The sequence below is a fragment of the Podarcis muralis genome, chromosome 7 (genome assembly GCF_964188315.1).
Source record: "Podarcis muralis chromosome 7, rPodMur119.hap1.1, whole genome shotgun sequence".
In the NCBI taxonomy this organism is placed as follows: Eukaryota; Metazoa; Chordata; class Lepidosauria; order Squamata; family Lacertidae; genus Podarcis; species Podarcis muralis.
The window spans coordinates 518,010-544,827 of NC_135661.1; the positions used below are offsets into that span (position 1 = coordinate 518,010).

The following is a 26,818-nucleotide window of genomic DNA, read 5'->3' on the forward strand; positions in this document are numbered from 1 at the left end:
TAGCATTGTAGAGTTGGAGGTCATGCCAATAGGCATCTAGTTCAATCCAATGCAGTGACTGGGGGCTCTTTTCCTACTTGGGTTTATTGTCTTGCAGACGCTTAAAAATCACTCCCCTCCCATTTAAAGTTTAGATGCTTTAGAGGATGTTGAAAAATTGGAGGGGAACTAGTGGGTGATCTAGTGCAGATGTTCCCTCCAGGTGTTGCTAGACTACAAATTCCCATCATCCCTGATCATTGACACTCTTGGTTGGGGCTGATGGGAGTTACAGCCTTGATAACTTTTAAGCAAAGTTTCTAATTCTTCAGAAAGTCTTTGAGACCCTGAACCTTTGTCATCTTGATAGATTTTTTCCTGCCAGGCACTCCCCACCCTCTCTGCAGGCAGAGACTTTCAAATTTGCCTCTGCGAGCTTGAGGACTAATAACTTCTTGTTTTTAAACAGCGACCGCATGCATGTAATGACAACAAGGCCGTATAATAATAATAATAATAATAATAATAATAATAATAATAATATTTGTACCCCGCCCATCTGTCTGGGTTTTCCCAGCCACTCTGGGCGGCTTCCAACAAAGATTAAAAATACATTAGTCAGCCAACAGTGCTTTGTCCTGGGGCAGAGGCACCATGAAACAGCTCCCATATGCCATCATGGGACACGAGTGGCGCTGTGGTCTAAACCACTGATCCTCTTGGGCTTGCCAATCAGAAGGTCGGCGGTTCGAATCTCCGCAACGGAGTGAGCTCCCGTTGCTCTGTCCCAGCTCCTGCCAACCTAGTAGTTCGAAAGCACGCCAGTGCAAGTAGATAAATGGGTACTGCTCCGGCGGGAAGGTAAATGGCATTTCCGTGCACTCTGGCTTCCGTCACAGTGTTCTGTTGCACCAGAAGTGGTTTAGTCAAGCTGGCCACAAGACCTGGAAAGCTGTCTGTGGACAAACGCTGGCTTCCTCGGCCTGAAAGCGAGATGAGCGCCACAACTCCATAGTTGTCTTTGACCAGACTTTAACGTCCAGGGGTCCTTTACCATAGCAATGGAGGAAGAGCATACTAGGAAAAAGAGAAAGGGAGAAAACCATATGAGCCAAGATTAAGTGACTTCCCTTGTTCCTGGCATGCACATTATAAAACATCTGGATCAGAAAACATGAAAGTAAAGAAGCACGTAGACAGGAATGGTGTGTTTCCAAATATCCAAAGTTTGAGAAGATGCTTGTTGAAGATTTTACTCGCTGCATAAGAAATGAAATCGTGCCACACCATAGAAAAAGAGTACCTTGAGGACTAGTAACTTGCCTTTTTTTAAAAAAATAAAGGAGGGCACTAGCTTGGTGGTGCTGTAAGACTCCCCAGCCCCCCTGCTCAGTGCAAGGAACCCACCAGCCCTCTAGGAACATCCCACGCTCTGGGAATTTTACTCTTTTAAGTTTGTAAAGCATCAGCTGGCATTAAAAAATAAAAATATTCCATCAACCCTAACCCATTGCTATGTATGCAGTAATATAGGCGGTCCATATGTCCAAATATCCAAATGGGGTTGATAATTATAAGATATCCATTTAGCTGTGGAAGGAGATATTGAGGAGAAATTGGATGTGTGGCAACCCTAACAGAAACACACACACTGCTGCTCTTGACATTTATATATTAAGACAATTTTGGATTGAAGAGTTGATCTAACAAACATCTCGATAAGAGGGTCTCAATAAAAAGCCTATAAAGGGCAGATCTCAAATGGCCATTTCTTTCATACATGGCATGATTTAATTTCTTACACAAATATTGAGGCCCAACGTCATATACCGGCATTGGAGGCGGGAAGAAATGAATGGGAGCCGCCCCTTTAAGAGTGAAAGTAACAGGCGGTTGGTGCAATGCATGCTGGGTTGGGAAGGCGGAGCCGGCCAATCAGGAGGCGTTCGGAAGCTTGACTTTTGCTACATAGTAGGAAACCGACGGGAGAGTTGAATGGGTGAGTGAAGCGGCGCATCCCTTTGATCTGCGGGTGGGCGGTTGGAAATAGAGGTGGGGGGGAGTCGATGGCGCTTTAAGACGCGGGTGGGGAGTTTATGGGGCGAGGTGGGGGGTTACCCTGTTTATTTTATTTTTTAAAAAATAATTTTTAATTAAATTTTCTGTTTTACACTTTAAAATACACGTTTAAACATCCTTAAAATATCAATGACTTCCTTTTTTCTCTTTCCATGGTTCATTTTGCATATCATAAATAACTGCATATTTTACAAAAACATTCAGTATTCCATTATTGCATCCATCAAAGCTTAATTACATTGTTAAATTTATCTTAAATTTATCTTAATTTATCTTAACGCTGCCAGCGTTTTCAAGTGCACACAATTTCCCCCCATATATTCAGTAAACGTTTTCCAATCTTCTCTAAACGTATGTTGTTCTTGTTCTCTTATTCTATATGTTAAGTCTGTGCAGCGCAATATGCGGGGGTTACCCAGTTTAGTGGGGTTGGGAGGAAATAAGGGGAAATATACAGGGCTAGATATGTTGTTTTTTCCCTGTGGGGGCTTGGAAGAAGTAAATAAAACTATATTGAGAAGTAATGGTTAGTAATTGAAATTAATAAGATTTTGGAACGCAGAAATAAAGTAAATCATCAAACCGTCAATTCCAGCATGCGGGGAGCCACCTAAATTATATAATTTTGCATCTGAATGATTGGTATTAGTAATTGTATTATAATTTGGCATTGTTATAACGAGGCTATTATTGGATTGTTGTAATTGAAAACTAATAAAAATTATAAAAAAGTAATTAGGCTTATAAAAGCCACAAAAAATACAAAAAAATGAGAATTTTTGTAATGCATGCAATTTTTTTGTGTTCACTTTTCTACATGGGCACTATTTCTTGTTTCTTACTCTTTTTGTGCCTTGTCTTACTCTGCGCACTGCGGAGTAACTGAAGAGAACAAATAAATGCAGTGAAATAAATAGTCCAGTTGAAGTTTATTTTTTAGAATTATTGTGTAGGATCTTTTATTCCCTTAATAGTTTGAAAACCATTTGATTCCCCAACGCCTTACAATAAAGCAATGTGTACATTTTATGAAACAAACAAATAAATAAATAACAAGTGGTGCTTTAAATCCATGGCTGTGAATGTGACCTGGGTTCGGATGCACTTCGTAACTAACAAGCTCCTTTCTTTGCTCTCAATCCTCCATATTTTTATAGAATCAGAGGACCGTAGCGCTGGCAGAAACCCAGAGTGCCATCTAGTCCAGGGGTCTGCAGACTTTTTCAGCAGAGGGCCGGTTCACTGTACCTCAGACCTTGTTGGGGGCCGGACTATATTTTTTTTTGGGGGGGGGGGAATGAACGAATTCCTATGCCCCACAAATAACCCAGAGATGCATTTTAAATAAAAGGACACATTCTACTCATGTAAAAACACGCTGATTCCCGGACTGTCCACGGGCTGGATTTAGAAGGTGATTGGGCTGGATCCGGCCCCTGGGCCTTAGTTTGCCTACCCATGATCTAGTCCCAACCCTCTGCAACGTTGTTCTCTTTTTAAAGCAAGGAGGTGAGAAGATGGACCTGGAGAGGCTGCGAAACTTGAACCAGGACCTCCTGCGGAGGCTGAGGACGAACCAAGAGGAGTTCAGGGAGCGGGTTCGAGTCAAGCTGTTGCCACCATCACAAAGAGCAACTCCTCAAGGCGCGTGGGTCTCAGGCAGCAAGGGCGAGGTGCGTAGGGAGACTGCTGGATCGTGTTTCGTGTTTGCATGTAGGTGTTCCTCAATCCATGGGGCCCTCCAGACATGGCTGGATCACAGCTCCCCAAGGGTAGGACTGAGAGCTGGCTGCTGGGATCTGGAGAGTCTGGAGCCCCATAACATGAGAACCCGTGGACACCCCAGGAATGTCCTCGGATGAAGAGTATTATAGAAATTCAATGAATGAATGAATAAATAGATCAGAGCGTTGGAAGATTCAGGACAGATAATCCCATAAAAAGGTAAAGGTACCCCTGCCCGTACGGGCCAGTCTTGACAGACTCTGGGGTTGTGCGCCCATCTCACTTAAGAAGCCGGGAGCCAGCGCTGTCCGGAGACACTTCCGGGTCACATGGCCAGTGTGACATCGCTGCTCTGGCGAGCCTGCACCAGCGCAGCACACGGAACGCCGTTTACCTTCCCGCTATAAAGCGGTACCTATTTATCTACTTGCACTTTAAGGGTGCTTTTGAACTGCTAGGTGGGCAGGAGCTGGGGCCGAAAGACGGGAGCTCACCCCGCTGCGGGGATTCGAACTGCCGACCATACGATCGGCAAGTCCTAGGCATTGTGGTTTTAACCACAGCGCCACCCGCGTCCCATAGATAATCCCATAGGAGGCAGTGATTGCCACCAATGTGGGTGTCTTTAAAAGAGGATTAGACAAATTTGTGGAAGGGAAAGTTATTGATCGCTACCACCAGCCACAATACTTGGTGCAGGCCTTTAAAGCCCTAAATGGCCTCGGCCCAGTATACTTGAAGGAGCATCTCCACCCCCATAGTCCAGCCTGGGGCCTTCTGGTGGTTCCCTCCCTGTGAAAAGTGAGATTACAGGGAACCAGGCAGAGGGCCGTCTTGGTGGTGGTGCCCGCCCTGTGGAACACCCTCTCTTCAGATGTCAAAGAAATAAACAACTACCTGACTTTTAGAAAACATCTGAAGGCAGCCCTGTTTCAGGAAGTTTTTAATTTTTTATTCTGTTTTTAATATTCTGTTGGGAGCCACCTAGAGTGGCTGGGGAGGCCCGGCCAAATGGGTGGGGTATAATTATTATTATTATTATTATTATTCCTTATGCTCTTATGGAGGAAACAGTTTTCTGCCCCATCCCTAGAGACCACTAATAGTGATTCCCCCAGTCGATCTTACTCATTCAACTGGGGCCATGGCATAAAGCAGTCCTTAAGGTATCCTGCGCCAAAGTTGTTCAGGGCCAGAAATGTGACAGGAGTGTCCTAGTGAAGGAATGGGTTTCTGTGTAGTAAGTTTAAAAACTGACTCAACCCCGCCCCCCTTTTGTTCTTTCAAAAGAGAGCACTTTTAAATGCATAAAACTTGAACTGTTGAGCAAAACCATAATAAGGACACAACTGCATAAACAGTTCTGTCCTTTATCAGGACAGGCAAGGGATGGCCTTGGCTCCCCAGGGGAACAACGAAAACACGTCAGGACTTTATCTTATGTGTTGACCACAAAATACGCACAAGACCAATGTCCAGGGAAAACGCCAAGAGCGTGTTCCCGCAGATGATGACATATTCTCCCAGATAAGAGTAGGAAGAGGAAGATCCTTTTATGGTCAGGAGTGCAGGAAGGAAGATCCTTTTATGGTTGAGAGTACCAGAGCAGGAACATATGTGATGTCAACTTGCGTAGGTAGGCCGACGTGGTTGGGCTCCTAGGGGAGGAGTGAGAGGGTGCCTGGAGGATATATAAACTGCATGAAACCTGTCATTTCTTTGGACTTGCTGGGGACTTGATCACACAAGTGCCTTCTGCTATCCGGAGAGCAGAATAAACTCTTTCTTGGAATCAACCTCAGTGTCGTTTGACTTCCTTCCTCCTGTCCCAGAGCAACGCTGACCCAATCGGTGAATTCCAATAAGGCTACACTAGGGAAAGAGATGCAGAAGTGAAAATTGGCTGCCGTTCAGGGTGCAAAACGGCTGCTAAAATTCAGCCTATACCAGTTTGCTCCTGTGAGCTGGAAACTGCGAGAGGGGAGAACAGATTTGCGCTCGGATCCTACTTGCGGGATATCTGTGAGAGCAGGTTGCTGCAGCAGATGGGCCCCTGGCCTGATCCAGAAGTGCTCTTTCTAGGCTCTTTAGTTCTTATAAAATGTTGTGTGTGTGTGCATGGCATTGGTATCAACTATGCCTGTGTTCTGTCCTCTCCCCCTTGCTTTTCAACATCTACATGCAGCCGCTAAGAGAGATCATCAGGGGGTTTGGGCTGGGTGTCCATCAATATGCGGATGATACCCAGCTCTACCTCTTTTTCAAATCAGAACCAGTGAAGGCAGTGAAGGTCCTGTGTGAGTGTCTGGAGATGGTTGGAGAATGGATGGTGGCTAACAGATTGAGGCTGAATCCTGACAAGACAGAAGTACTGTTTTTGGGGGACAGGGGGTGGGTGGGTGTGGAGGACTCCCTGGTCCTGAATGGGGTAACTGTGCCCCTGAAGGACCAGGGGCACAGCCTGGGAGTCATTTTGGACTCACAGCTGCCCATGGAGGTGCAGGTCAATTCTGTATCCAGGGCAGCTGTCTGGCCAGAGTGGTGCATGCTCTGGTTATTTCTCGCTTCGACTACTGCAATGCGCTCTATGTGGGGCTACCTTTGGAGGGGACCCAGAAACTACAACTAATACAGATTGCGGCAGGTAGACTGGTGACTGGGAGCGGCCGCCGAGACCATATAACTGGCTCCCAGTACGTTTCCAAGCACAATTTAATGTTGGTGCTGACCTTTAAAGCCCTAAACGGCCTCGGCCCAGTATCCCTGAAGGAGCATCTCCACCTCCATCGTTCTGCCTGGACACTGAGGTCCAGCGCTGAGGACCTTCTGGCAGTTCCCTCACTGTGAGAAGCCAAGTTACAGGGAACCAGGCAGAGGGCCTTCTCGGTAGTGGCGCCTGCCCTGTGGAACGCCCTCCCACCAGATGTCAAAGAGAAAAACAACTACCAAACTTTTAGAAGACATCTGAAGGCAGCCCTGTTCAGGGAAGCTTTCAATGTTTAATAGCTTATTGTATTTTAGTGTTTTGTTGGAAGCCGCCCAGAGTGGCTGGGGAAACTCAGCCAGATGGGCGGGGTATAAATAGTAAATTATTATTATTATTATTATTATTATTATTATTATTATTATTATTATTATTATTATATTCCCAGAGAGAGAACAGGGAACGTTTTCCCAAAGACGCAGCTGATTCTGCGGTGATTGTGTCCGTGGAAGTGAGTCCCCGGCTGGCACGGCGCAACTTCGCCTCCCCCTCGAAACCGGCCGTGCCGCAGGGCGAGCGAGAGGACCGCCCCCGAGGGGGCTTGTGTCCCATCACCCGCCAGACTGAGGTGATCCACATTCCATCGGCCGCAGCATCCGCCGGATCGACTCACAAAACCGCGAGTGGCGGACGCCCAAAAGGACCGAGGAAGCCCAGGGTAACCGCGGGGCACGCGGAGGCAAAAAGGCGTCCTCCATGTTTGCACAGCTTGCCAGAGATGGACAGGCCGCAGGCCAGAGAGGAGGCGAGCCCAGGGCGAGCCAAAGAGGGGAGAGGCAGGGCAACAGTTTCCGTGCGGATGTCGCCAGCCCCGAAACCAATCCTGCTCACGCCTCAAGCCAAGGAATCTAAAGAGAAATCGAAGGTGGGTGTGTCACAAGTCTTTACTTAAAGGGTTGGCAGCCGGTGGTTAAAGCATCGCTGCAGTGCTGGTGTTTGAACTCTGGAAGATTAGCAAGGATGGTTGTTGCTGGAAGGAAGGTACTTTTGTTCCCTTTCCCTAATAATTTTTATTATTTTTTTATTAGTTTTATTATAAGTTTTATTAGTTTTATTAGTTTTCAATTACAAAATATCCAAAACAGACCTCATTAAAGGGTAAAGGGACCCCAGACTATCCTGTTAGGTATCCCGTAGACTGTCCCCAGGACAGGTGAGGCTGCTGATCCCTTGTTTTCAAATCTGAAAGTTGAAAGTTCAAATCTGAAAGCTATGGACCAGGGCCCTGCAGGATCTGATTTCTTTCTGCAGGGTCTGTAAGACAGAGTTGTTCTGCCTGGCCTTTGGCTTGGAATCAACTTGATCCCCTCCCCCTCTCCCTCTTTCTTTTTTCCTTTCTCCTCCTGTGATGGAACTCCTATTTGGGGACTTCCCTGGCTTTTTTCTGGCCCATGTAGGACCAGTCTGGATAGTTAGCCTTGGTGAAGATTTGATGTTTTCATCCCCCCAAAAGTTTTTGATTTGAGTTTCTATTGAAATGAGGCTATATTTTAATGTTTTAATGTTGTATTTTAATCTTGTTTTTAAGTTTATTTCAATCAATTTGTTTTTATATCGGGTGTTAGCCACCCTGAGCCTGTCTTGGCTGGGGAAGGCGGGGTATAAATTATTATTATTATTATTATTATTATTATTATTATTATCCAAACGTGGGCAAATGAAAGGTTTGTGCATGTGGCAGTCGTGATGGCAAAACGCATTGTCAGCTCAGTAAAAGAACCGTTTCCCTGCATTTTTAACCCTGTTGCAGAAGGAATCTGGGCACGTGACGTTCATGTCTGACCCTGAGGAATACGCCATCCCAGCAGATGACTGGTCGGTCCGCCCTTTCCTGGGGTACGATTGGATCGCAGGTACGGCAGCTCAATCTATTTTGGAGCCAAGCAAAATAAATAAAATGGAAGATTGCGCAGCTAGCCTGATTCATCCTAACTGGGTTTTTGAAAAAAGAAAACGAGTAGCCCTGGGGTGGTTTCCAGAAATTGAGACGGCGGCTTGTGAGAGCTAAATGGAGCCCGCCTGGTCAGAGGCAGTCTACCTGCAATTTTAAGGATATTATTTTGTTTATACCCACGTACAGTGATACCTCGGGTTACATACATTTCAGGTTACAGACTCCGCTAACCCAGAAATAGTACCTCGGGTTAAGAACTTTGCTTCAGGATGAGAACAGAAATTGTGTGGTTGCAGCGGTGCAGCAACGGGAGGCCCCATTAGCTAAAGTGGTGCTTCAGGTTAAGAACAGTTTCAGGTTAAGAACGGACCTCCGGAACGAATTAAGTACATAACCCGAGGTAAAGGTAAAGGGACCCCTGACCATCAGGTCCAGTCATGACCGACTCTGGGGTTGTGGCGCTCATCTCGCTTTACTGGCCGAGGGAGCCGGCGTACAGCTTCCGGGTCATGTGGCCAGCATGACTAAGCTGCTTCTGGCGAACCAGAGCAGCGCACAGAAATGCCGTTTACCTTACCGTCGGAGCGGTACCTGTTTATCTACTTGTGCTTTCGAACTGCTAGGTTGGCAGGAGCAGGGACCAAGCAACGGGAGCTCACCCCGTAGCAGGGATTCGAACCGCCAACCTTCTGATTGGCAAGTCCTAGGCTCTGTGGTTTAACCCACATAGGTACCACTGTATTATTGTATGAAATTGCTGTGGGTGCCTTGAAGATAATTTCTGTGGAAGGCAGGAGAGAGGGAGAGAGAGAGAGATTTATATTTTTATATCTATGAGGGCTGGGAAAGGGTTTTTTTTTCCCAGTCCAGGGGCCACATTCCCTTCCAGGCAACTTTCTGGGGTCCGCATGCCTGTGGTGGGCAGAGCCAGAAGGAAAAGTGGCCAGAGCAACACATGTGAATTTTACCTTTGCACGGTAGGCCAGTTTCTAAACACACACACACTCCTCTCTGTCCAGGCAAACGAGAGTTCACGGACATATTCCAGCTACGCAAAAATATATGGGGTGTATGTGGAGCAGGACCAGAGAGGGGTGAGGCCTGCAGAGAGGTCCGAGGACCAAATGAGAGAAACCTGAAAGGGCGACGTTTGTGCCTTGAGTCTGACCTGGTGGGTCTTGGCTTTTCCTCTTCCCTCCTCCAGGGCTGCTCGACATGGACTCCTCCCTCTCTGAGAAACCCAATCAGTACTTCTCCGAGCTGCAGGAATTCCGGAAGGTGAACCGGGAGGCTTGCTTCTATGACCGGGAGCTTCGGTAAAGGGGGGGGGGGTAGATGATGATGATGATGATGATGATGATGATGATGATGATGATGATGATGTTGTTGTTGTTGTTGTTGTTGTTGTTAAATTAATTATTATTATATACAGTGGTACCTCGGGTTAAGTACTTAATTCGTTCTGGAGGTCCGTTCTTAACCTGAAACTGTTCTTAACCTGAAGCACCACTTTAGCTAAGGGGGCCTCCTGCTGCTGCCGCGCCGCCGGAGCACGATTTCTGTTCTCATCCTGAAGCAAAGTTCTTAACCTGAAGCACTATTTCTGGGTTAGCGGAGTCTGTAACCTGAAGCATATGTAACCTGAAGCATATGTAACCCGAGTTCATTATCTAATCAGTTTATGCATAAGGTCCATATATGTGAAAGTGTCTGTTCTACCTTTCTGAACTGATCCACTGGGTCTTCTACTTTTTTCGTTGAACTTTATTAACTACCGTATTTTTCGCTCTATAACACGCACCAGACCATAACACGCACGTAGTTTTTAGAGGAGGAAAACAAGAAAAAAATATTCTAAACAAAACAGTGGATGTATGATTTTTGTGGTTCATGCTGTGGCCACAGACATGTGATCTGACGGTGAGTTTGGGGTAGCCCAATGCAAAAATCCTGAGGATCCATGTGGATCCATGCTAAAGTCGCCCTAAAGTCGCAGGGGCGCTGGGGGAGTGAACAGGAAACAGGAGGAGGAGAACAATCCCTCTCACACACAGACACACACACACACAGAGTATCAATCCTAAAGTCGCAGGAGAGGCAGGGGCGCTGGGAGTGGGAAGCAAGAGAAGGAGAACGATCCCCCCCCCTCTCTCTCACACACAGTATCAATCCTAAAGTGGCAGGAGAGGCAGGGGCACTGGGAGTGGGAAGCAAGAGAAGGAGAACAATCCCCCCCCCCTCACACACACACAGTATCAATCCTAAAGTCGCAGAAGAGGCAGGGGCACTGGGAGTGGGAAGCAAGAGAAGGAGAACGATCCCCCCCCCCTCTCACACACACACAGTATCAATCCTAAAGTCGCAGGAGAGGCAGGGGCACTGGGAGTGGGAAGCAAGAGAAGGAGAACGATCCCCCCCCCCTCTCTCACACACAGTATCAATCCTAAAGTGGCAGGAGAGGCAGGGGCACTGGGAGAGTGAACGGGAAGCAAGAGGAGAACGATGCCTCACACACACACAGACACACAGAGTATCAATCCTAAAGTCGCAGGAGAGCGCTGGGGCGCTGTGAGAGTGAACAGGAAGGAGGAGGAGGAGAACGATAGCTCAAGCACACACACACACACAGCCCCTACAGTGGCTGATCCAAAATCGGACAGCAAAAAACTGCAGGCAGGGACATAGAGCACGGGGCTGTTTTAAAGCAACCAACCCCGATCTGCTTCTCTCCCTCCTCCCGGCTAGGCTGGCTGAAAAGCTTTGCTGCTACTTAGCAGCTCACTGGAGAAGAGAGAGGGACATAGAGCACGGGGTTGTTTTAAAGCAACCAACCCCGATCTGCTTCTCTCCCTCCTCCCCGGCTCCGCTCGCTGACAGGAGCCGCTTACACCCGCTTTGCAGTTTCAAAGAGAGCCACGGACTGCTCACAACTGCAGCGGATTCCCCTGCCATCTGTAGGCATTCGCTCCATAACACGCACAGACATTTCCCCTCACTTTCCAGGAGGAAAAACTGCGTGTTATAGAGCGAAAAATACGGTACTTCTGTTGAAATCTACAATTGAATACAATGAATAGTATATATTATTTTTTCAAATGTATAGCCGGTTACGTCTTGTGTGTTTAGGGAAGCTTTTAATGTTTAATAGGTTATTGCATTTTAGTGTTTTGTTGGAAGCTACCCAGACTGGCTGGGGGGACCCAGCCAGATGGGTGGGGTATAAATAATAATAATAATAATAATTATTATTATTATTAATTGAATATGTTTCACATAACCAGAGGTTTGTTGTTGTTTTGCACATGCAACACAACAGCTCAGCCACTGACTTTCAGGGAACAACCGAAAATGACTCTTTTAACGTTCCTCTCTCCGCAGATCAGACGGACTGGGTTCCTCTGCTCACAATCAAGAATCGGACATGGACCCGGGTTCCCATCAGTGTACGGTCAGATTCCATCTTCCCATCTCAGCAGCCCAGCCAATCCTAGAACCTTCATAGAATTGTAGAGCAGGAAAATGACCCCAAAGGTCATCCATACCAACCCCCCGCTATGCAGGAACCACAGCCCACCTCTGCTTAAGAACCTCCAACAAAGGAGAGTCCACTACCCTCCGAAATATTCCATTTCACTGTCAAACACCTCTTACTGTCAGAAAGTTATTCCCAATGTTTAGCCAGGATCTCTTTTATTGCAGTTTTAATCCATTGGTTCAGATCCAGCCCTCTGAAGTAACAGAAAACAAGCTTGCTTGTGACGGCCCTTTAGATATTTGAAGGCGCCTATTTTATCTCCTCTCAGTTTCCTGTGTTCCGCACTAAACATACCCCAGATGCTTCAACCATTCCTCATCCGGCTTGGTTCCTCAGCATCTCCTTGGCCTATGTGGTTTCATCACGCCACATGGCTTCTGGCTTTAAACCTCAGCAATCCTAAGGACTAGGAACTTGGAACGCTTACTGGGGTGGGGGAACTGCAGAATCCCCATTGGCCCTGTTGAGGAACTTGAATAATAACAATAATAGTAGTAGTAATATAATAATTAATTAATTAATTAATTAATTAATTAATTAATTGATTGATTGATTAATTATACCCCGCCCATCTGGCTGAGTTTCCCCAGCCACTTTGGGTGGCTTCCAATCAAGTGTTAAAAACAATACAGCATCAAATATTAAAAACTTCCCCAGATGTCTTTTAAAGGTAAGATAGCTACTTATTTCCTTCACATCTGAAGGGAGGGTGTTCCACAGGGCGGGTGCCACTACCGAGAAGGCCCTCTGTCTGGTTCCCTGTAACCCCACTTCTCGCAATGAGGGAACCGCCAGAAGGCCCTTGGCTCTGGACCTCAGTGTCTGGGCTGAACGATGGGGGTGGAGACGCTCCTTCAGGTATAGAGGACCGAGGCCGTTTAGGGCTTTCAAGATCAGCACCAACACTTTGAATTGTGCTTGGAAACGTACTGGGAGCCAATGCAGATCTCTCAGGACCGGTGTTATGTGGTCCCGGCGGCCGCTCCCAGTTACCAGTCTAGCTGCCGCATTCTGGATTAATTGCAGTTTCTGGGTCACCTTCAAAGGTAGCCCCACGTAGTCCGCATATCCCTTCCTCTACCTGGCTCTCTCTCCACAGGTGTCTTCTGTTACCGGTTGAATAAACGCCTTTTCGCGACGCCTCTGGATCTGGAGTCTGCCTGCCCCATCTGCAAAACCCCCAGAGCCCACTGGCCTCCAGAGACTCTGGTGGAGCCTGCGTTTGTCAGGTGAGTCCGTAAGCGATGGTGAAGACTTACCTGGGAAACTTGCTTTTGCTGGCTCAGACCCTTGGTCCAGCTAGCTCAGTATTGTCTACATTGTCCGACAGCAGTGACTTTCCAGGGTTTCAAACGGAGATCTTTCCCAGCCCGGCCTAGACATGGCAGGGATTGAATCTTGGTGACTTCGCTGATAGCGGCTTTACAAATACAGTGGTACCTCGGCTTACGTTACCTTTGGGTAATGTAATTTCGAGTTACGAACGCAGCAAACCCAGAAGTGTATACTTCCTGGTTTCACCGTGCGCGCATGCGCAGAAGCGCTCTGCACGTGCGCAGAAGCCCTCGCCTTGCGTGTGCGCAGAAGTGGTGCCTCCGGATACGGACTATTGGGGGTCATTATGGACCCTCAGGACGAATTGAGAAATATGACCAGCCTTTTAATACAGTGGTACCTCGGGTTAAGTACTTAATTCATTCCAGAGGTCTGTTCTTAACCTGAAACTGTTCTTAACCTGAAGCACCACTTTAGCTAATGGGGCCCCCTGCTGCTGCCGCCGCGTGATTTCTGTTCTCATCCTGAAGCAAAGTTCTTAACCCGAGGTACTATTTCTGGGTTAGCGGAGTCTGTAACCTGAAGCGTCTGTAACTTGAAGCATCTGTAACCCAAGGTACCACTGTACGGACCCTAAGAACGAATTGAGTTCGTATCCGGAGGGTCCACTGTAATGTCCGAAATAGGACCAGCCTTTTAATATGTACTTTATTCAGATCACTGCATAGTCACTTGAGAACCTGAAATAGGGGTGGGGAGTGGAAGAAACAGCTCTTCCTTGGCCTCTGCCCATTTCCTCCACCTGGTCGCCTGGGGCGATTTCTCCAGTCGCCACAGGCGATCACATGATTGTGGGTTCCCCTCTGCAGTTCTGAACTGCTCAGTGCTCCTGTTCACTCCGTAGAGCGGTGGGTCCCCAGATGTTGTTGGACTACAACTCCCATCATCCCTGAGCTAGCTAGGGGTGATGGGAGTTGTAGTTCAACAACATCTGGGGACCCACAGGTGGAGAAAGGCTGCTCTAGAGTCTCACTTCATTGTAGGGTTTTTTTCCAAAAGGAGTTACGTCACCTTTGCTGAGGGCAAACTAATCTCTTGTTTTATATATATACAATTTTTATTTTCCATTTTAACAATCCAATCAGATCACATTAAATATTCCAAATTATACAACTACATATCATATAGTCCAAATATTTTGCCAAATTATAAATTTTTGTTGGGGCTTCCTATGCTTTAAGTTCAGTGGGGTCCAATCTTCTTATGTTTCTACTGCCTTGAGTTTCCAATAGTTCCTTCTTTTAATCTTCCTGTTGTTATCCTTCCTTCTTTCATGGCCTCTGAGTTGTTTCCACAGGCGAGTTGAAGTGAGCAATAATCTGCTTCTGTGTGAAATTTGTATGACTCTCCTTTACAGCTGGTAAATCTATTATTTGCAGTATATCCTCACACTCTGATGTTTATGCCGAATCCATCCAAAAGTCCTTCTCTGGTGGCAGACGCCATCTTCTCTCAGTTCCGGTGAAATAAAATCTAGGCGTTTGCTCATTAATTTTCTCAGACAGGTTGCATCAAACATTAGTCTTTCCAGGGGAGGTTTGCGAAATCGGACTTGAAGTACAGATATAATAACAAATTAAGAGCTCGCCTCCCCCATGACTATTTATCTCTGCAACTCGGTCTATCCTATAATGGCGTATCCCAAATAAATAGTGCGTCACATCACCCTTCTGGAGAGTCTTTTGTCTTCTGAAGGTGAACTAATCTCAGAGGCCTTTCCGCTCAGGGCTGGTGTGCGCTCTCACAGATCTTCCTGGCTCTTCTAGTCCTGTTTGGGATGCTTTCTTCTATGTTCCACCTCCACTGCCAGAGGCAGCCATGCTTCTGAATTCCAGCTGCTGGACACTGCAGGAAGGGAGAAGGTTCTTGTGCCCTGGTCCTCCTTGCAGGTTTTCCATTGAGGCATCCGGTCCCATTGGGCCCCCTTGGGCCTAATCCAGCAGCACTCTTCCTATATCTTTATTTTTCCCGCAGGGTCAGCATCCCAAGATCCACTTTGCTCCCTGCCTACAAGCACAAGATCCACCGCAGGAAAAGCTATGAGCCTGAAGACAACCTGGCGTTGCCCTCGGTGAGTTTCTGGTTTGGGGAAGCCCGGTTCTTGCCGTGTGGCCGGGCACCTGGCAGAGCGAAGAACGTAGTTAAGAGTGGTGCATGCTCTAGTTATCTCCCGCTTGGACTACTGCAATGCGCTTTACAAGATTGAATGTCTTGCCGTCGGCTGCGCTTGAGGGACGATTCCAACAGATTCCACACGAAAAACACTTATGTCCCTGTGGAGATGGCAGTACTGAATTGGTGGTGCATGCCCTTCTGGCTTGCACTCTTTATAAAGACTTGAGGAATGAGATTATCACCCCTCTATTATTGTCCATTCCGGGTCATCCAGCCACTGCCACAGTGTCCTTTCTCTTGGCAGATCAGGATGAGCAGGTGACAACAAAGGTTTTTAGCTGAGGCAATTGGAATAAGATCCACTATTTGACTATTGATTCAAAACCTCAAAATGTATTTTATATACAGTGGTAAAGGTAAAGGGACCCCTGACCATTAGGTTCAGTCTGGCCAACTTTGACGTGCTTTTGAACCGCTAGGTTGGCAGGAGTAGGGACCAAGCAACGGGAGCTCACCCCGTCGCAGGGATTTGAACCGCCGACCTTCTGATCGGCAAGCCTTAGGCTCTGTGGTTTAACCCACAGCGCCACCTGCGTCCCTTTATATACAGTGGTACCTCAGGTTAAGTACTTAATTCGTTCCAGAGGTCTGTTCTTAACCTGAAACTGTTCTTAACCTGAAGCACCACTTTAGCTAATGGGGCCTCCTGCTGCCGCTGTGCTGCCACTGCACGATTTCTGTTCTCATCCTGAAGCAAAATTCTTAACCCAAGGTAATACTTCTTGGTTAGCGGAGTCTGTAACCTGAAGCGTATGTAACCTGAAGCGTATGTAACCTGAGGTACCACTGTAATTGACTTTTCTATTTCTATTCTTTGTATATCATATTATTGTTTTATTGCTATGGCCGATGGCTGACGCAAAGAAAGATTCATTCATTCAAACAGCCCAAGCCTTTCAGGCTGCAGTTAATACCTGACATGAGATACTTTCCCCTTCTGTGACCCCCACAGCACTGTTTGGCTGGTTGGGAGAACCCTGTTCAAGCTTTCAGCCCCACTCTGAGCAGCCTCGACCTTCACTCATCCCTCGGGGATGCGCTGCCTGGCCGTACGAATCAGGTAAGGACGCTAAATAGCATTGTGCTAAAATATTTAGGGTTTCATACCTTACAGCAGAATTCATTCTGTGTTACCACAGACACGGACTGCGGGATTCTCGAGTTCAGTTTCTTGGTTCTGAGTTCCAGCTTTTTCCCGTCCTGATTCTTGATATTTTTCTTGAAGGGTTTTTAAATTTAATTTTGTAATGTGCATAAAACAGACAGAACGCTTAGAAAATTAAAAGGTGAAGAACAAAACTGTAAAAAGAGGCACGTAAAATGAGCAGAGTTGCATCTGAGTTAAAATTACAGGGTTCCAGTAAGAGGCTATCACTGCTTTCAGTTTATCTAGTTCCAGAATTGCCAGGCTTGTGTATGGAGGACCCAGTCCTTGTCAAAATCTCAAATTATGCATAATTCTCTCCATTATAGCTATATTCCATAGTGAGGGTACCATGTATCCTGCATAAGTTTTGGGGTTGTTTTCCACTGAGTTGCAATGACTGTGATTCTTGATTATTCATTTTATTTCATAAGATTTACATATCACTTGGTTGTTAAAAGCAAAACGAAACCTCACAGCGGTTTACACGGAGAACAGAACAATAATAATAATATCGGTAAAAGCAGCTCTTTAAAAACAATCCAAGTAATAAAATCGGAAATACATGCCAGCTTGTCTAAATGAAAACCTTGATTCAGAAAAATATTGTAGAGAAAGGAGAATACCTGGATGGAAAGATTCAAATTTGGGGCAAGTACTCTTTGGTGAGAGATCCATAGCAGAGATTTAAAGTTACAAACTAAAGCTGTTAGAGCTTTAAAATGTCCCCGTAAAAAGTTTCTTTCCAAAGTTTCCCTGTTCCCCGGCATAGGAAAAGACCACATGTTAGTGAGTTTAAAAAATGGTTTACTTCCAAACTATCTGAAGGTCAGATTCATCTGCTTCAGAAAGGCAGTAAAACTTGGCTTAGTAACAAAGTGTAAAGGTTTCTAGATTATTGGCAGAGGAACTCAAGGGTGGCTTGTGATAGCCATGCGGTCTGAGTCGGAGCAAGCAGCTCAAACCCCTTCACAGACTGAGCTTCTCAGGTAGACTGCGGAGGAACAATAAGCTTTATTGCCTAGTTCCTCACAAGGTGAGGGGAAGTGGACATAGCTAAGCCTGTCAGGACAGCTTACTCTATGTCTATATAATGTACCAGAGCAATACGCTACAGAGACAATGGGAGCACAATGGTATTACTTAGGTAAAGGTAAAGGGACCCCTGACCATTAGGTCCAGTCGTGACCGACTCTGGGGTTGCGGCGCTCATCTCGCTTTATTGGCCGAGGGAGCCAGTGTACAGCTTCCGGGTCATGTGGCCAGCATGACTAAGCCGCTTCTGGTGAACTAGAGCAGCGCACAGAAACGCCATTTACCTTCCTGCCTGTTTATCTACTTGCACTTTGACGTGCTTTCAAACTGCTAGGTTGGCAGGAGCAGGGACCGAGCAACGGGAGCTCACCCCGTCACAGGGATTTGAACCGCCGACCTTCTGATCGGCAAGTCCTTGGCTCTGTGGTTTAACCCACAGCGCCACCCATGTCCCTATGGTATTACTTAGGACCTTGTAATTCTGATCTGTTATTCTTTATTTTGGTAGGGAAATTCATCCTGCTCTGTCTGGTCCTTGATGCCCCTTTTATTACTGGTGTTGGTTATATTTATCAATTACATTCCATTAAAAAGAAAATACCATAGTGGCCTGAATATAAGCTGCACCTTTTCCCCCAAAAATCCAACCGTGAAAAGTTAAAGTGCGGCTTAAATTTGCGACCTTACAAAAATTGGCTTTTGCGATATCTGAAACAGACATACAGTAAAACAGAATGGGTGTGAGTGCCTGCGGAATTTTAAGGGAGTGGCTTATATTCGGGTATTGTCTTTTTTTCCTCCCCCCCCCCCCATGAATTTTAAAGGTGCGGCTTATATTCAGGTGAGGCCAATATTTGGGCCAATACGGTAATTAAAGTTGGTTTTTTTTTAAAGTACTCTTAAAACTACAGTATTACCCTGTAGGAGGGGACTCTTGTACTTAAGGTGGATGCATGTTCAAAAAGCTGCGTGGTTTTTTTGCTTCAAAACAACTGGGGTTTTTTTCTTCATATGCAAACGTAGGAAGATTTGGTCTGCTGGAAAGAGTTGTGACTTGGTGGTAAAGCCCCTGTTTTGCATGCGAAAGGTCGCAGGTTCAATTCCAGGCTTCTCCAGGTGGTGGGGGGGAACAACCCTAGAGAGCCATTTCCAAGTCAGCACAGATGTTATTTGTTTTTTAATCGCTTCCTAAGAAGCGGCATAGTCCTGCTGGCCACATGACCCGGAAGCTGTACGCCGGCTCCCTCGGCCAGTAAAGCGAGATGAGCGCCGCAACCCCAGAGTGGGTCACGACTGGACCTAATGGTCAGGGGGCCCTTTACCTTTTTTTTAGGATGATAATGAGAGCCAGTGTCGGACATACCCTCCAACGCTCCTCCGATGAAAATAGGGATGTCCTATTCCATCATCAGGGACGTGGGTGGCGCTGTGGGTTAAACCACAGAGCCTAGGACTTGCCAATCAGAAGGTTGGCGGTTCGAATCCCCGCAATGGGGTGAGCTCCTGTTGCTCGGTCCCTGCTCCTGCCAACCTAGCAGTTCGAAAGCACGTCAAAGTGCAAGTAGATAAATAGGTACCGCTCCGGCAGGAAGGCAAACGGCGTTTCCGTGCGTTGCTCTGGTTCGCCAGAAGGGGCTTAGTCATGCTGGCCACATGACCCGGAAGCTGTACGCCGGCTCCCTTGGCCAATAAAGCGAGATGAGCGCCGCAACCCCAGAGTCGGCCATGACTGGACCTAATGGTCAGGGGTCCCTTTATAAAGTATCCCAATGCAATTTTACAATATATTGAGAAAACACACACACACACATCAATCATAAGCCATTGCAAAGATGAAAACAATTTCAAATCCAGTACAAATGCCAATTGGCATTTTAAAAAATCTCTGCTGAGGAGGCTTGTCAAAAAAGAAAACTGCTGAGCTAGCTGGATCGAAAAAGTCAATAAAATTTGGCTCCCTGTATTCCTGCGATTGGTTGGAACAGAACCGGTGATCTGGTTTAAGATTTCTTGCTTCGCTAATTAATCAAAACTGGGTCTCTGTGCAAGATCAGGGAAGGGCCTTAGCTCAGAACACCTTGGTATGCGGAAGATCCCGGATTCAGGTCCATCTATGGTTGGGAGAGATTTCCTGTCTGAAACCCTGGAGAGAGTATCTGCCAGTCAGTGCAGGCAATCCTGAGCTAGATGGGCCCCAATGTCTGACTCGGTATAAGGCAACTTTCTATGTATTTCTGTTTAGATCGTTCGGAATCTTGAGGACTAGAGTCTTGACTTTAGGAGCCTCGAAGACCGCAACTCGGCAGCAGACCCACCAAAGATTCTTAAGATAGTGCAGGCATATACGGGTTTGCTGCACCCCTTCTTTTTTTAACCCTTACACACAAAAAATCTGGCTTCCAGATCTCTGCCTCCAGAGTGTCAGGAGGAAACAGGACCGACGAACTCCTGAACCTCTCCCGCGTGGCAGAATTTGAACTCTGCAACCTCTCCTGGCGGAGGAAGCGTCACAAGCCGCCGTGCCGCAAAGCCACTTCTAATTAAAAGAGCTCGTTGCTTCGAACTTCCCACTTTTGGTCCTCAGTGGGGAATGAGGAGGAGCTGCGTGTGTTTATGGATCAGGGCCTCCTCCTTTGTGGGGTTGCCTGCTAGCCTGTTTCATCAGCACGGCGCCCAGACGCTTTGCGACGTTTGAGAAATTGCAGGACTGGTTTGCCTTCCTTGTTATCTCTGGTCCACGTGCCCTTTCACAACTCCTGAAATGATAAAAGCACAGTTTGAAATCAAAAGATTAAAAAGCGTCGTGTTGTTGCTTTTAAAAAAACCAAGGATGGTAAAAGTTAAGGACATTTAGAGAAACACTAATTTGGTGAAGGAAAAGATGTGTCTCTCTCCGTGTGTGTCTTAATTGTCTTGTTTTTTTTAAAGTAAATAAATATAGTTTTGACTTTTTTATTATTATTATCATCAATATCATCATCACCATCATCCTGCCTTTCCCCCAAGGTGACTTGCAGAACTTAAAAGGACATAGATAAAATGCAAAAAGCTAAAAACACATAAAAGGCAATTGTTAAAAAGTAACCCTAATGGAATTAAAACAATATTTTTAAAAATCTACTAAAAGGCAGATAATAGACACAGCACTTGCCTCCAGAAGATTTTGTTGTCGAACAGTTGCAGGCTGCTTTTAATAATTGATTTTGTATGTTTAAGGTAAAGGTAAAGGGACCCCTGGCCATTAGGTCCAGTCATGGCCGACTCTGGGGTTCTGGCCCTCATCTCGCTTTATTGGCCGAGGGAGCCGGCATACAGCTTCCAGGTCATGTGGCCAGCAGGACTAAGCCGCTTCTGGCGAACCAGAGCAGCACACGGAAATGTCGTTTACCTTCCCGCTGGAGCGGTACCTATTTATCTACTTGCACTTTGATGTGCTTTCGAACTGCTAGGTTGGCAGGAAAAGGGACCGAGCAACGGGAGCTCACCCCGTTGCGGGGATTCGAACCGCCGACCTTCTGATCGGCAAGTCCTAGGCTTTGTGGTTCAACCCACAGCACCACCTGCGTCCCTTTTGTATGTTTATAGACTGCTTAAAAGGGATGCGGGTGGCGCTGTGGGTAAAAGCCTCAGCGCCTAGGGCTTGCCGATCGAAAGGTTGGCGGTTCGAATCCCCGCGGCGGGGTGCGCTCCCGCTGCTCGGTCCCAGCGCCTGCCAACCTAGCAGTTCGAAAGCACCCCTGGGTGCAAGTAGATAAATAGGGACCGCTTACTGGCGGGAAGGTAAACGGCGTTTCCGTGTGCTGCGCTGGCTCGCCAGATGCAGCTTTGTCACGCTGGCCACGTGACCCAGAAGTGTCTCCGGACAGCGCTGGCCCCCGGCCTCTTAAGTGAGATGGGCGCACAACCCTAGAGTCTGTCAAGACTGGCCCGTACGGGCAGGGGTACCTTTACCTTTACCTAGACTGCTTAAAAGTGTCCCTAAGCAGTTTGTAAAAAGGTTAACAAGTACGTCAATGCAAACAAACCATGTAACTCAAAAATTGCCATACCTGATGAGCCAAAAACTTAACAGCATACTTTTAACTCCACTCTTAAGATTCTTAGGGGGTGGGGGACTGGAAGTTGGGGGTGGGGGACTGCCTTGACTATATGTTAAATGCAGAAATGCTGGTTTATAAAATGTGAGTGGTATTTAACTGGGTTTTACTCAGAGAGTACGCCTTTTGAAATGAAAGGACCTAACTTAGTCGTGTCCATTTATTTCAATAGAGTAAAACTTAGTTGAGCACCACCTAGTATAAACAAGGCAAGAATGAAGCAATGCCAATAATTTTCCCATAGAACAGCAGTGGAAAGAATGACGCCCATTTTACAGGTGGTGAGCTGAGACTGAGGACCAGCAAAACCTGCCCAGGGACTCTGGGCACCCTACTGCCGGGGTGGACAACCTGCTAGCCTAAGGCTCCCATCATCCCTTGCTGGCTGGAGCTGATGGGAATCCAAAGTAAACCAAATTAGCTAGTCCTACCATGAAAGTTTGTTTTGGAATGGGGTGAGGTCTGTGCTGAAGACGGGGTTGTCTCTAGAATAAGCTATCCCTTTCCGTAAAATGCTTTTTACAGTCGCCCAGTTTATACATTTTAAGAAATAAATACAGTGGTATCTCGGGTTACAGACACTTCAGGTTACAGATGCTTCAGGCTCCAGACTCTGCTAACCCATAAATAGTACCTCTGGTTAAGAACTTGGCTTCAGGATGAGAACAGAAATCGTGCGGCGGCAGCAGGAGGCCCCATTAGCTAAAGTGGTACCTCAGGTTAAGGACATTTGCAAGTTAAGAACGGACCTCCAGAACGAATTAAGTTCTTAACCCAAGGTACCACTGTATGGGCAACTGAAATTTGAACCTAGCCAAAATGTGGGTGCTATCCCTCTCCCTGAGCACAGGAACACACTCCAAGGGATGCTACGGGCATTCTTTGTGTGCTGATTGGCTCCTTCCCTGTTGCCATGGCGGCAGATACGCAACCTCCCATCTACATGCTCTGCAGATGGACCAATTTGGAGTGAGAATCCGAGCTACAGAGCTGGGTCCGTCCAGAGGCTGGCGATGCTGCTTTTGCTGAGTTCTGAGCTGTGGCTTCTTGGATACGTCAGTAGCGCAAGTTTACGGCTGGGAAGCGGTAAAGATCTCTCAGGCTGCTATACCTGCAGTCTCAACTTTTGGGTCTTCTCAAGAATATTGGGAAATCCCTGCAGGATCAGGCCAAAGGCCTGTTTTAGTCCTCTCGCTTGGACTACTGCAATGCAGGGCTACTTTTGAAGGTGACCCGGAAACTGTAATTAATCCAGAATGCGGCAGCTAGACTAGTGACTGGGAGCGGCCGCCGAGACCATATAACACCGGTCTTGAAAGACCTACACTGGCTCCCAGTGCATTTCCGGGCACAATTCAAAGTGTTGGTGCTGACCTTTAAAGCCCTAAATGGCCTTAGCCCAGTATACCTGAAGGAGTGTCTCCACCCCCATCATCCAGCCCGGACACTGAGGTCCAGCGCCGAGGGCCTTCTGGTGGTTCCCTTGCTACAAGAAGCCAAGTTACAGGCAACCAGGCAGAGGGCCTTCCCGGTAGTGGCACCCGCCCTGTGGAACGCCCTCCCACCAGATGTCAAAGAGAAAAACAACTACCAAACTTTTAGAAGACATCTGAAGGCAGCCCTGTTTAGGGAAGCTTTTAGTATTTAATAGGTTATTGTATTTTAGTGTTCTGTTGGAAGCTGCCCAGAGTGGCTGGGGAAACCCAGCCAGATGGATGGGGTATTATTAATAATAATAATAATAATAATAATAATAATAATAATAATAATACCATGTGAGAACAGAATACAGGAATAGATGGACCACTGACATAAGAGAATTAAGAAGAGTGCTGGATCAGGCCAATGGCCCATCTAGTCTAGTATCCTGCTCTCACAGTCACCACCCATAAGCAAGATTTGAGCTCCAGAGCCCCATCCCTTCCTGTAGTTTCCGGCAACTGGGAGAGTCAGAAACACGTCGAAGCAGAGCATAGCGATTGTGGCTCATAGCCATCAGTAGCCTTCTCCTCCAGGAATCTGTCCAGTTGTCAGGGACTGGCTGGATGAGGAAGAGTAGTGGGAGCCCCCTGCCCAAGAGCCCCCCAAGGAGGGCACAGAAGACGGCAACTTAGATCCCAGTTCCTGGTGGTGGGTGTGATAGAAATTTTGAAGTCTTAAGGTAAAGGTAAAGGGACCCATGACCATTAGGTCCAGTCGTGACCGACTCTGGCGTTGCGGCGCTCATCTTGCTTTATTGGCCGAGGGAGCCAGCGTACAGCTTCCAGGTCATGTGGCCAGCATGACTAAGCCGCTTCTGGTGAACCAGAGCAGCGCACGGAAACACCGTTTACCTTCCCGCCGGAGCGGTACCTATTTATCTACTTGCACTTTGACGTGCTTTCGAACTGCTAGGTTGGCAGGAGCAGGGACCGAGCAACAGGAGCTCACCCCCTAGCGGGGATTCGAACCGCTGACCTTCTGATCAGCAAGTCCTAGGTTCTGTGGTTTAACCCACAGCGCCACCCGCGTCCTTTGGATATATGTGACCTGGAACCATTTTTGATTCCCAAACTGACCAAATGTTTTCTCTGCAAGGTCAAAGGAAAATGGAAAAGCCTCCCCATTGTCTTTTCCTTCACAAATCCTGTCTTAAGGGCACATTTAAGATATGAATAGGGTGTGAGCCTGTGACCTGGCCCAGGAACTTAGTATTTATCATTACAAAAGACTGGCCAGGCTCCCCAGGCAATCCAATCAAGTGACCATTAAACAGGTAACCTGGCAGACAGGAGGTAAACAAAGCACTCAGATTTCTGCTGTAGACCGCCCTTTCTGTGATGTAGGTATGATGTATCTGGGGAGTGGTCTTGAGCTACACTCCTTCTGTGATGTAGGTATGATGTATCTGGGGGTGGTCTTGGACTCCAGGGCGGGCAATTTAAAATGTCTATATAAAGACAGGCACACCTTGGTTCTGGGTTCCTCCTCCTTTCCTGCGTGTGAGGGGAGCACCCTGTTGCAACAGATCAATAAAGATCAGGCTTCCTAGCTGTTTTGCTTCTCAATAGTCTCTGGTTGGCCTCTGTTATTTTCTCCTGCCAATAGGGAACCTATGTAAGGACTTTGTATGGGCTCTTGGATACCCCATAAGTGGGAAAAGGGCAAATTTATTTGTTTACAACATGGGACATGGAAGAGCAGTCTGGAGAAGGGATGAGCTGGGAGGCGCTAGAAGCGGGGGGGGGGGGTGTTGAGTGATCATGGTTGGTGGGGGGTCAGGAGAAGGAGGGCCTTCCAGGGCAGGGTTCAAGGCTGAGAGTCACAGTGTGAGCACAGACTCAGACAGAGGGGAGTCAGAGCTTTCCTTTCTACCCAGCAGTAGGGCAGTCTCGGTCCTGCTGGCTCGCCTCCCCCTCTGACACCCCCGATCTAGGGGAGTCCTTCACATGGCTGAACAACTGGCCAGTCAGGTCCAGACACAGTCTTTGTCTGCTTGGGAAGGGATCCAGAGAGAGAGGCAAGAGAGGGGAGGGCAGAGCTTGTGGTCAGTTTCAGTACATCTTTTTTCTACGAAAAAAATTACACTTTTCAGACTTACACATTTCATAAATTTTACAAACATTTTAACATTTCAAAGCCTGACTTCCTTCCCCCCTCTTTCTGTGGTTCCTTAAGTTTATTTTTAATTTCTTCTTTATATCCAAATTCATTTAATTTGCTCATTTAATTTTCTCCTTTAAATATATACTCTTATGAAACTGCGGGTTATTACAATAAACCTGCCAATGTTCTTATCTGTAAATATTCAATAAACCATTTTCATTCTTTTATTAAAAGTTTGTTATCTTGATTTCTTATTTTTGGGGTTAGTTTCGCCATTTCTGCATAGTCCATAAGTTTTTGTATCCATTCTTCCTTTGCTTCTTTCCACTTTGGGGCAAGTAGCATTCTTGCTGCTGTAGTAGCATTCATAAATAAATTTCTATACAATTTAGGTAGTTCTGTCCCTATAATTCCCAAAAGAAAAGCTTATGGGCTTTTTTTAAAAAATAAAAGTTATTTTGAACATCCTTTTCCATTCATTGTATATAACATTTTATGTGTTTAATATGCCTATATGTTTTAGAGTTGGGTTTTTTTCTGGCTGAATGAATGAATGAAAGCCATCTAGGTTGGCTTCGTTTATTCTTATGTTCTCAGTTGTCCTCATCTTGCCCTCCACAGAGGCAGCCAACTTCCACTGGAACCCCTGGCAGCCATGGGTCTGCATGTGTGACTTACACAAGCAGGCCCGCATCCGGCACTTTGTCGTGTGGGCCATGAACATCACGCTGGACCTCAAGGCCTCCGAGTTTTGGCAAGAGAAGCCCTGCAACCTGGACGACTGCGTCACGTGCTCGGTGGTCGAATGTCCAGGCAGCGGCGAGCGGTCCGGCTTCGTCCCGCAGTTCCGGGGCCTCTCGTCCCCCAAGCCCCACGAGGTTGAGATTCCTCTCCCTGTCCATTTGGAATTCCCTTCCTATGACAGCCTCCCCGTCGTCGACGACACCGGACAAAACGGGCAGCCGTAAGACCCGGAGATGTTGACTTTAAGCAAAGGCGTCTTGTCACCTCGGACTCCCACTGAGTTGTCGGGCTCGCTTGCGGAGGGCAGCAGAGGCCTGGACCACGGCAAGGAGCCGCCCGAAAGCCAACTCGCCTAGGGCAATCCTGGACAGAGATCCAGGCGAGCCCATTGCTACAGCCCCTCATGGGCTCTGTTGGAGTCTTTGGTTGTCAATAAAGTCAGACTGAAACAAAGTAGGGTGTGTTTTTAAAAAATAATAATTACAGTGACGCTTGGGTTGCGAACGTGATCCGTGCGGGATGCACGTTCGCAACCTGCGTCTGCGCACGCGCGGATTGTGATTCAGCGCTTTTGTGCATGCGCAAAGCACAATTTAGCACTTCTGCGCATGTGCGACTGCCAAAACCCAGAAGTAACCCGTTCTGGTACTTCCGGGTTTCGACGGTCCATAACACGAAAAAACGCAAACTGAAGCGTCTGTAACCCGAGGTATGACTGTACCGTAAT

The 26,818-nt window shown here is 47.0% G+C and overlaps 1 protein-coding gene across 5 annotated transcripts; it reads left to right on the forward strand.

Moving 5' to 3' along the window:
* The first annotated feature begins 112 nt into the window (after positions 1 to 112).
* Positions 113 to 26,544, forward strand: MIIP (migration and invasion inhibitory protein). 5 transcript variants are annotated; one of them, XM_028741606.2, is made up of 10 exons: positions 113 to 1,978; positions 3,561 to 3,731; positions 6,936 to 7,412; positions 8,298 to 8,400; positions 9,646 to 9,757; positions 11,820 to 11,884; positions 13,076 to 13,205; positions 15,286 to 15,382; positions 16,439 to 16,546; positions 25,969 to 26,544. In XM_028741606.2, the coding sequence occupies exons 2-10, from the start codon at positions 3,576 to 3,578 to the stop codon at positions 26,065 to 26,067; spliced, it is 1,347 nt and encodes a 448-aa protein (XP_028597439.2). In that variant the 5' UTR covers positions 113 to 1,978; positions 3,561 to 3,575; the 3' UTR covers positions 26,068 to 26,544. The 5 variants fall into 5 exon arrangements, with proteins under 5 accessions (XP_028597439.2, XP_028597438.2, XP_028597441.2 ...); XM_028741605.2 differs by lacking the exon at positions 25,969 to 26,544 and adding an exon at positions 20,069 to 20,620; XM_028741608.2 differs by lacking the exon at positions 25,969 to 26,544 and adding an exon at positions 19,908 to 20,209.
* The last annotated feature ends 274 nt before the right edge of the window (positions 26,545 to 26,818 follow it).

What these genes read in the sequence shown, in the direction of transcription:
- MIIP (XM_028741605.2), top strand. Translation starts at nt 3,576, where the DNA reads ATGGACCTGGAGAGGCTGCGAAACTTGAACCAGGACCTCCTGCGGAGG. An exon ending in TTCTATGACCGGGAGCTTCG is followed by an intron (nt 9,758 to 11,819) that starts GTAAAGGGGGGG and finishes CTCTCTCCGCAG; the next exon opens with ATCAGACGGACTGGGTTCCT. An exon ending in GTGGAGCCTGCGTTTGTCAG is followed by an intron (nt 13,206 to 15,285) that starts GTGAGTCCGTAA and finishes TTTTTCCCGCAG; the next exon opens with GGTCAGCATCCCAAGATCCA.